Source organism: Gobio gobio (genome assembly GCF_949357685.1).
Source record: "Gobio gobio genome assembly, chromosome: 1".
In the NCBI taxonomy this organism is placed as follows: Eukaryota; Metazoa; Chordata; class Actinopteri; order Cypriniformes; family Gobionidae; genus Gobio; species Gobio gobio.
Window position 1 is genome coordinate 2,974,565 of NC_137097.1, and position 10,123 is coordinate 2,984,687.

A 10,123-nucleotide genomic window follows, 5' to 3' on the forward strand; every position below is an offset into this window, starting at 1 on the left:
TACGGAGAAAGCTCATGACCATAGGTGAGAGTAGGAACGTATATATATATATATATATATATATATATATATATATATATATATATATATATATATATATATATATATATATATATATATATATATATTATATATATATATATATATAACAGTTAGGTCCAGTCTAACGATTCTGTTTGGATTGTGTTGGTAATAGACACATACCTAGAGCTAAAAGAAGTGTTGTGCCTCTAATAAGTGCTTTTGGTCTTCTTTTTGCTTTAAATGGTATGTGGAAAATACTGGAGGTTTGCCACAAAGTTGTGCCGCCACTACCATCACGTGCTGCGCGTAGGGCACCAAGTGCTCCGGGGAGCACCACAAGAAAATGCTCTCTCTACCCTCCCGCAGGTCAGCTCTGCAAAATTGGGCTTTAGAATACTCTACTCCTACCCTAACTTGTATTGTTCTTTCAAGAAGAAAATCCCTAAATCCAATTAAGTTGAGTCAGAGTTTTGGTCTGCTGCATCCAGCAATTCTCTCAAAGCAATGACAGCAATGTGTGGAGCAGATGATGGGTTAATGGTTAAATTTGTTGTCGCTAACAGAGTGGCTTCGTAACCTGAACGACGTTGTGCTGTCATGTGTTGTGTATTAAGATTGTGTAAAATTGCGTTTACCTGGTGTGAGGTGTGCAATGTCAATGGATATGACAGAACTGTTTTTTCAGCACCCCTTACCATCAGAGCAGCAGCAGCCACTGCTCGGAGGCATGTAGGCAGACCTTGTGCAACATTGTCTAAAGTTTTGGATAAATAAGAAACTGGACGATAACTTGTACCATGTTCCTGGGCCAGTATCCCCGCCGCAATGCCCCCGCTCTCATGCACATACAGATTAAAATTATTTTTGTAGTTCGGAAGGCCCAAAGCCGGTGCTGACATGATAGCTTGGTTTAATACCTTAAAGGCCACATCCATTTCATCAGTCCACTTGATTGTTTGTTTTGGTGAAGCTTTGGTGTCAATTGCTTGTCTCAGAGTCTTGTCATACAAAGAACAGTCTGGTATCCAAGCCCTGCAATACTTTATCAGTCCCAGAAAGCTCTGCATTTGTTTGATTGTGTCTGGTTTAGTAAATCTCTTTACCAGCTCCACTCTGTCTGGAGAGATTCTCTTTTGTCCTTCAGAGATAACGTGTCCCAGATAGGAGACTTGTGGTTTCACCCATTGTAGTTTCTTTCTCGAGACTTTAAACCCCACCTCTGCCAACACATTGCAGACAATAATGGAGGCCTGCTCACAGGCCTCTGCCGTCGTGGCAGAGATGAGAAGGTCATCAGCCTACTGTAGTAAGCACGTAGTCAGTGGTGGGAGATTAATGGTGCTGAGGGTTTTGTGCACGATCGCAGAGAACACTGCTAGCGAGTCAACGTAGCCCTGAGGAAGACGTGTCCATGTTAGTTGTTTTTGTTTGTATGTAAACGAAAACAGTGGCTGCAACTCTCTGGATAGCGGTATGCTGAAAAACATAAATCAATTACGCTATAGAACTTGTGTGTAGGTGGTATTGAGTTTATTATAGTTACCACATCTGGTACCACTGGAGAAAGTGGTATGATCAAATCATTGATCTTTCTCAAATCTTGTGTCAGTCGCCAGCTTTGACCATCTGCTTTTAGGACAGGATTAATAGGTGTGTTATATGGCGACTGTATATCTATGATAATGCCTTGTTTCAATAGATTATCTATTACAGGTTCAGTGCCCTTCTCTTTCTCTGGAGAGAGAGGGTATTGTTTTACATAGACTGGTGTTTTTGTTTTTAGCAATGCAGTGTACGGTTTAACATTGATAAAACCTGCTTCGTCCTTGTGCTTAGCCCATAGTTTTGGATTCACCCGTCTTAGTGGCGCTATCTCTCCCTCCCCCTCCACTTCACTCGCCATGTAATCAACATGAAGAGGGTGAGGCTCAGTGGACACCATCAGCACAGAAGGGAAGAAGAGAGACACGTTAGTTTCAGTAAACACAATTTCCATCCCCAATTTGTGCATTATATCCCTTCCGAGCAAGTTCAGAGGTGACTGGAATAATAGTAAAATTGTGCATTAAATGTTGACCATCACTTGTGACCACAGGCAAAGGATGTGTCACTGGGCAGGAGATCGGAACCCCATCTATACCCACGGAGCGTGTAATTCTTGCTGAAACTGGGCCCTCGTATATTAAACCAGAAATAGAGCAACAACTAGCACCAGTATCAATAAGAAAAAAATATTTCTTCCCATCTACACTCAATTCCAAATTTGGCAAATAAATTTTGTTGTTATCATATTTTACAGTGAGCATAGATGTATTTGGGGTTCTATCACTCCGTAGGCCTCCCTATTGGGGAGTCCATTCTGTTTGATATTGGTTGTCAGTCGACTTCTCCTTTTTTTCTGCCCCTCCCCTTCTCTTTCTCTCCTCATCATATCTCTGTTTTCTACAATCTCTTAACCAGTGGCCCATTTTTCCACAATAGTGACACTTCCCCGGCCTGTGCCCACCCCCTTCTCTCTGTACTGCTGTTGTCTGCATGAATGCAGGTTCAGTTTTAACCGTCACCCCGCTGCTATCTGAAAATCCTCCAGCAGCATCTAATTCCCTCACTCGTGCACACAATTCTTCCACAGACAACTCAGTAATTATTGAGGTGGTTACTCTTATCAGCTGGGCCTGTGTTGGATTCATGTTGTTTAAACATGTGTTAATAAACAGTATGATATGATCTTGTGTGGTTGGCAGTTTAGAGTCGTCCTGCCACGCTTTTTTGAATCTATTTACGAAAGCTGCGGCTGATTCTTTCGGCTCCTGTTTAGTGTTCGCAGCATATGAAATGTCTCTTTTAGAAATCACCTTTCTTTCTAACATTTTTTGCAGCTCCTCATAAAAAGTCTCTAAATGCTCTTCCTCTTCCCAAAGCAGCTTATTAGGATTATCTGCGGTACCTTTACCAGTCATTTTATCGTTTTCTGTTCTCAGAGAAGGACACCCGTCAATTATATCTGTCTCTGTCACGTCCTCCCCCAGAGTTCTGAGTAATATTACTTTAAAATCTGGACCTGTCAATTTTGCATATTGTGTATGACTTTTTAGGATCTGGACATATTTCACCGGATGAGAGGGAGAAGGCAGATTGTTACATATACTTTCAATATCACTCGCCTTAGCAGGGTGTATGGAAATTTGATTTCCCCTTCTCACAAACATAAATGCAGGCTCTGTTTTCTGTTCATCAGCTGTGGCCCCCCTGCTACACACAGTTCAGTCTCACTCTCTACTCCGTCTCTACTCTCTGTCAGGGTGTGGTATAGTTTTGTTTCAGGGATGGATTGTTTCAATTCTTCTAATTTAGGAACATTATGTTTAGGAACATTATGTTGGTAAGTGCTCGATTTGAATTCTACCGCCGGGACATGTGTCACCACAGCTGACTTGTATTCTACTGGTGTGACATGGGGTATTACCGCTGGCTGGTATGGGGGTGACTGGTTTTTCTTTTTTGAGTTCGGCCTCTCTGGACCCTTATCCCAGTATTTTTTCATTTCTTTCCATTTATTGTATGCCTCTTTCATGTACTTATAATTCCATTCTGGATTTCCCCATCTCCCATTAATCATCGAATCTGCACTATCCATATCCCCTGGATTAAAAGAACCATCTTCAGGGCAATGATCCAATTGTATTTTTCCCTGAGTCCACCCTTTCAAATTTGATAAATACAGTTCGGTCCAGTATCCGCAACTATTTCTAAACATCCAGTCTCGGGGTGTTTCCCCTTGTTCTGGTCTTGATATTTTTTGACCCATCCTTCACTTAATCAATTGTGATTTGATTATTTTGTTAGTTTACCACACCACATCACAGGGGTCTCTTTATCAATTTGTCAAATATTTGGTGTCAATCAAATCACTTTGTCAATTATTAATTGTCTAAACGGAATATTCCCATCAACACTTGTTTGACCGTCAGAGCGGATCTACACGGTCCTTCCTCCTACTGGAGGGCTATCTCAGAATGTTTTACCCGTCAGAGCAGATCTAAACGGGTCTTCCTCGCACTGGAGGGAGTACTCAAAAAATATTTGTCAGGTAACTGTGTGTCACAGACACGTCAGGTTCCACCCTCCACCAATCACAGCGCACTCCATCCCCAGAGTACTGATCACTATCACCTGCACCTCATCACCAGCACTATAAGAAGCACACTCCACGTCCGGTCTCGTTCGCATATACTGCTACCTATGCTTACCTCAAGGACTCTCCTATCGATACTACCTGTCTCCAGCGTGTATCCCTCCTTCCGTGTTTCCTGTCTGCTGTGTGGGTGTGTTCCTGTTCGTCCCTCTGACCTCCAGCGATCTCCAGTCTCCAGCGATCTCCAGTCTCCAGCAATCTCCAGGCTCCAGCGTCATTCCACCTTCTATGCAAAAGACAGTAACTCTCTCACTCATATCACCTTCCTATCTACCATCAACCGATTTACTCACCTGCTCCACTTCCCATGCTCTACTGTGGTCAATAAACTACCATTCCTGTTAACATCTGTGTCTGCCTCCTGTCTACTTGTAACACTGTGCATTTAAACATTACCCTTACAGACAAATCTTCCTGGACAGGAACACCAGGGCTATCTCTACCTTCTATGGGATCAATCAATCAATCCTACCACCACAGGAAATCATACAAAGATAACTTACCTGTGATGGAGGATGACTTCTCGGCAGTCCCGTGTTTCTTGGGAATATCCCGGACTGAGCCCCCAGCTGTTGGAATCTAACTTTTAGGTAGACTATCAATATATCAATATTCTCAATCATCAGTCGATGTCCACCCCTGTGATGTGCAGCTGCAGCGCAAGATCTTGGGAGAATGCTCAAGGAACCACAGACACAGTCCAGTACTATAACATTCTCAAATTTATTAAGGAAGAAAGGTCATATATAAAGGTGTAAGTGAAACATGTATGTGCGCAAAATGTGTGTATGTGTATCTTAATGTTTTGTCTGGGATGTCTGGGTGTGTGCGAATGTGTCCAAGGACTACTGAAGGTTTTGTCTGATTGTGCACACGTACCATGGCAGAAAAGTCAGTGTTATACAAGGAAAGTTAGAAAGTGAAGCCCAAGAAATAAGAAAATATTAACAATGGCCACTTTAAATCATTTATGATTTAGTGCTTCACTTTTAGGAAAATAGCTAAGGCTGTTTTTTAAGGGATAGTACCTTTCAAATAAGAGCAAGCAAATGCATATTGGTTATCTGGGAGCCGGGCTGAATGAATAATCACTGTTATTGCACTCCCGACACTAAGTATCGGACCCTCAGTCACTCTCCAGATACCAAATACAAAAGAATATGATTATTAATATGATTATTTTCAGTCTAATATTGCGCTCTATAGACCATTCCAATACTCGTCTTAATCATCCCTTGCAAAATTCTCAAAATACATGGCCCCAGACATATCATCAGTAAAATAACCAGTATAGCAGGAAACAACATATTCAAATACGTCACCCAACTAGAGAACCAGTTTCTCATCTCTTTACCCCAGTCGTATGCAACGGGCGGATCAACAATTATGGTTTTCATGTGGTTTACCAAATCATGAATATTGTTGTAGCGATCTGGAATTGAGAAGCAGCATGATAGATTCAGCATTTTACACACTCCCCCTGCTTTGGCTGTTAGAAGGTCTAAAGTCAGTCTGTTCTGAATTACAGCACTTCTTATTGCTCTCATTTCGTCATTTATCAGAGTGATTGAATCAGCAGTGTCATTCTTCATTTGTTCTATCATCCAGGCCAGTCCATTTACTTTTTGGAGTGCAGCTACCACTCCCCCGAAGGGGAACATTCCCCAGCCTGCACTTGCCTGTTGCGATGTCCATGGATCTGCCAGGATGTATCCCCTGTAAGTAGGCATAGCTCTCTTTTGTCTGGATAAAGAGTTGGAACTAGGCAGTTCCACAAGATGAATCCCTGGAGCTACTATTCCTGGATAGCAACATCCACTCCAAGAGAAGTCCTTTGGGAAGGTGGTAACTCCTTTACCACCGCACACCCAGTACAACGATGTTTTGTGTGTTGTATAAAGTTCACTAAACGGGCAGTACCCAGAGACGTTCATCTCTCTAATTGAACATTTCAGTCCATTTCTAGTTTGCGTATACAAATATTAGCAAAACGATCCAAAAAGTCCTGTGTAGTCAGTGCTGGTGAAATGTGCAAATGTTTAAAAAAAAAAGGCCGTTGTCTCCTGCAAAACAATCCAAAAAGTCCTGTGTAGTCAGTGCTGGTGCGGCCTGAATAGAAATAGAATAGGGCATATTTTAGAATAATTTCAGAAATGTTCTAGGTATTCAATATAGATGAAATACAAACAAACAAAATTGACATTACTGAATACATTCTACTAACCGGTTGTATTCTGCAACACAGTCTGGATAGTCAGTGCTGTTCGTGCCAAACAGCATAGCAGTCGCGCTTTGGCAGAAAGCACAGTGCCACAGAACAAGCCTTACAAAAAACCGGGGTTTTTTGGGAACAAACCCTGCACTGGCGCCTTCCTTTGGTGCTGTCTGTAGCAAAGTTCCCTGGTAAGTGGCGAGTCTCATCTTTGTGGGAGGGAGGGGGTGAAGGAACATCAGCACGCACCAACACAGCAAGTTCCTCAACGAGTTGTTCTCTGAATTGCTTCTGTGTCAGTGGCTTCTGATTCTTCATACCAGCCATTTGACGGTGGAGTATAAAAGCATTTGCAATGGCTATGTCCACAAAGTGGAAGAAGAAGGTACGATACCACTTTCTGGTTTTGTGTGCGATTGTGTAGTAGCCAATGAGTGCATCAGAGACATCTACTCCACCCATGAACCTGAATAGAAATAGAATAGGTCATATTTTAGAATATTTTCATAAATGTTCTTGATATTCAATATAGATGAAATGTAAACAAACAAAAATGACATTACTGAAAATATTCTACAAACCTGTTGTATTCTGCAACACAGTCTGGAACAGGTACATCCAAGGGTTCCCACTGTCCATTTCCACCTTTCACTTTCCTCTGCACAACATTCCCTCCGGTGCCTCTGTGAATGGTGGAGCACATCTGTACAGCTCTTTTTGGAAGCTTGTTCATGGCAGTTTTAGGGTATCCTATCCTGTTGGACCGAATAGTCCCGCACGCCCAGATGTTTTTTTTCAGGAGATCTGTAAACAGCGCTGGACTGGTGTAGAAGTTGTCAACAAACAGTTTGTAGCCTGTTCCCAACATCTTCTCATCAACCAGTGCCATGACAGACTCATAACTTAGTCCTTTGTTCTGTGGGATGGGAGCTGCAGGTGATTTACTCTCATAGATAAAAAAGTCCCATGTGTATGCAAATAATGAGTCAGCAAGCACGAACAGTTTATATCCCCACTTTGTTGACTTGGCCTTCATATATTGCTTTAGTCCATTCCTCGCTTTTGTTGCCACCATCCTCTCCTCAATTGCAATGTTCTGGAAAGGATGGAAAAAGTTCTTGCATGCATCTCTCAGTTCTTGATACATTGGCTTTAGCTTACAGAGACGGTCATAGGCAGCTGTTCCTCTTTTGGTGTTGTTTTCAGCATCCACCTTGGGATCACTGAGATGCAGAGCAGAGGAGATGGAAAAAAATTTCCTTGAAGACATAACTTCGGCAGGAAAGGGTGTGCGGAAAATTTTGTGTTTCCTCCAGTAATCAGTCAGTGAAGGCCTTTTCATCTCTCCCATGTATATTATAAGTGACATATAGGCATATATGTCATTCAAAGAAATATCTTGCCACTGTTTTTGGTCCTTTTGATGCATCGCCCCATAGGCATTTGTGTTTTTGACAATGGTCTGCAGCAATGAAGTGGATATGAAGAGCTGGAACAACTGCAACACCGTGTATGATGCTGTGGGGATCAGCTGTGGGCCTGGTGTTCGAAAGGGTCTGAAGACTGCAGGCGGGGGTGTAATGTCCTCGTCAGTTGAACAGTTCCACTTTACTGTAGGGGTGCTTGGGGACACAGCGGGTGTGGACTTGGTTTTTCTGACCCTCTTTTTGCCTCTCCCTTTTACTGGCCGATTCAGGTCTACAGGTGCAGATCTTGAAGAATCTGAAAGCTTCCTTCTCTTTTCTGCTGGTTGGCTGGTGCTTGGCTGCCATTCCTCATCCGAAGACTCAACCTGATGCCTGTAGAATGGCAAGGAAAGGAAAGAGAATTAGCACTACATGTAATAAAAAAAAATGTTGCACATTGTTGATATTGTTGCCCTTGGACTGCTCTAGCTGCTTCTATTGCCCTCATTTGTAAGTCGCTTTGGATAAAAGCGTCTGCTAAATGACTAAATGTAAATGTAATACTTCTGTATAGTTTGCCAATTCAATCAACAATCACACTGTCATCATTCACTCTAATTACAGGCCATCCCATGAACAATGAAACTGATGGGCAGTCGGTTAGACAGCATTCATATTGACGGCCACCTATACATTCTCACACAGCCCAAGCATCAATCTAACGGCCGGTGATACAGTGAGCATTCATATTGACGGCGGCCCATACATTCACACACAGTCCTACAATCAATCTAATGGCCTGTGATACAGTGAGCATTCATATTGATGGCCAGACATAAAATCAACAATCACACAGATGGGGGAAAATTATATATAATCTTTCCCCATGTGTGCTAGGAAAAATGCAAAATATCAGCATATGGATAATGCATACTGGTATAGTGCATTTTTTCTAGCACACAGAAAAAATTAAATACAGTCTCAATATATATATATATATTTTGTAAAAAACATACAATTACATGTGTTATATACGTGTGTGTTAAAAATATTCACAAATTGCACAGATATGAACCAGAATTATGCATCAAGTGCCTTTTTAAGTTACTGTTTAAACATATGATTTTATAATGAACTGATAACATTTTATCACATTTTCAGAGCAGATAAGTTTTAAAGTCTGGGTTGGGGACAAGGCCTGAGTAGCCAAATATTAGGGATGAAAACATTTTTAAAAATGGAAATCAAACTGATTTTAGTGTATAACATTTTTGGTGGTGCAATAAACATTATTTGAAATAACTAAACTATTTATTTTAAAATATAGTATTTTTAACATGAATGTATAACCTGGGGAAATAAAAGTTCCCCTAATTGAAGAATCACCCATATATATAATTTTTCCCCATGTGTGCTAGAAAAAAATGCAAAATATCAGCATATGTATAATGCATACTGGTATATTGCATTTTTTCTAGCACACAGAAAAAATAAAATAAATACATTCTCACACACATTCTCAATATACATAAACAACTACACATAGCAACTCACCGGTATATTATTGGATCAGCTCCGTCAACAAGCATATCACCGTCATCGCTGTCTTCACTCTCCTCAATGTTTTCCACGTCGCTGCTTCGAGTGAGCTCAAATAAAACATCCTCAGCAGAAAAAAACTTCTTTTGACGATCCATTTGATAATAAATTCCGCCCAGTAAGTAAACAGTTACTGCAAATGACAGGGGAGGTGTGTCACAGACTACGTCGCAGCTACTCGTGGAGAGAGAGAGAGAGCGCCAGCGCCAGATTCAAATGAATAAATAATCACGCCCATGTGACGAATATATAGAGACAGAGCGTATATAGGCCACGCCCACACCGGGGGGGAAACAATCCAACGCTCTCCATTGACTTTGCATTGCGTGAGGCTGCATCTCTGTCATTTCGGACTTATAACAAAAAACAGAACAATGTCTAAAAGCTGGTATGTGACAAAGTGTACAGCAAACAAGCTAAAAAACACAGAAATACGTTTTTATAAGCTGTCGACCCAAAAAAACGAGAGTTTAAGGAGACAAAAGTGGATAAAGGCAGTAAAACGTGACGCTTCAGCAGGAAGAATGGGTACATTTTGGGATCCTGACACTCAGTATGCCTCAGTATGCCTATGTGACTTATGTTAAGTCAAATATCCAAATGTCAGGTTTATATGTTATATTTACTGTCGCTGATTACGTTCCCCTCTAGCGGACGTAGTTCTCAGTGTAATATAACGTGTCGCGC

At 41.4% G+C, this 10,123-nt stretch overlaps 1 protein-coding gene across 1 annotated transcript; it reads right to left on the minus strand.

Moving 5' to 3' along the window:
- Window positions 1-4,924: 4,924 nt before the first annotated feature.
- Window positions 4,925-7,323, minus strand: LOC307135977 (piggyBac transposable element-derived protein 4-like). Its single transcript, XM_079832718.1, has 3 exons — window positions 7,013-7,323; window positions 6,444-6,897; window positions 4,925-6,328 (listed from the first exon to the last, which is right to left on the minus strand). The coding sequence occupies exons 1-2, from the start codon at window positions 7,318-7,320 to the stop codon at window positions 6,474-6,476; spliced, it is 732 nt and encodes a 243-aa protein (XP_079688844.1). The 5' UTR covers window positions 7,321-7,323; the 3' UTR covers window positions 4,925-6,328; window positions 6,444-6,473.
- Window positions 7,324-10,123: the final 2,800 nt, after the last annotated feature.

What these genes read in the sequence shown, in the direction of transcription:
- LOC307135977 (XM_079832718.1), bottom strand. Translation starts at nt 7,320, where the DNA reads ATGGCACTGGTTGATGAGAAGATGTTGGGAACAGGCTACAAACTGTTT. An exon ending in TGTGTTGCAGAATACAACAG is followed by an intron (nt 6,898 to 7,012) that starts GTTTGTAGAATA and finishes ATTTCTATTCAG; the next exon opens with GTTCATGGGTGGAGTAGATG.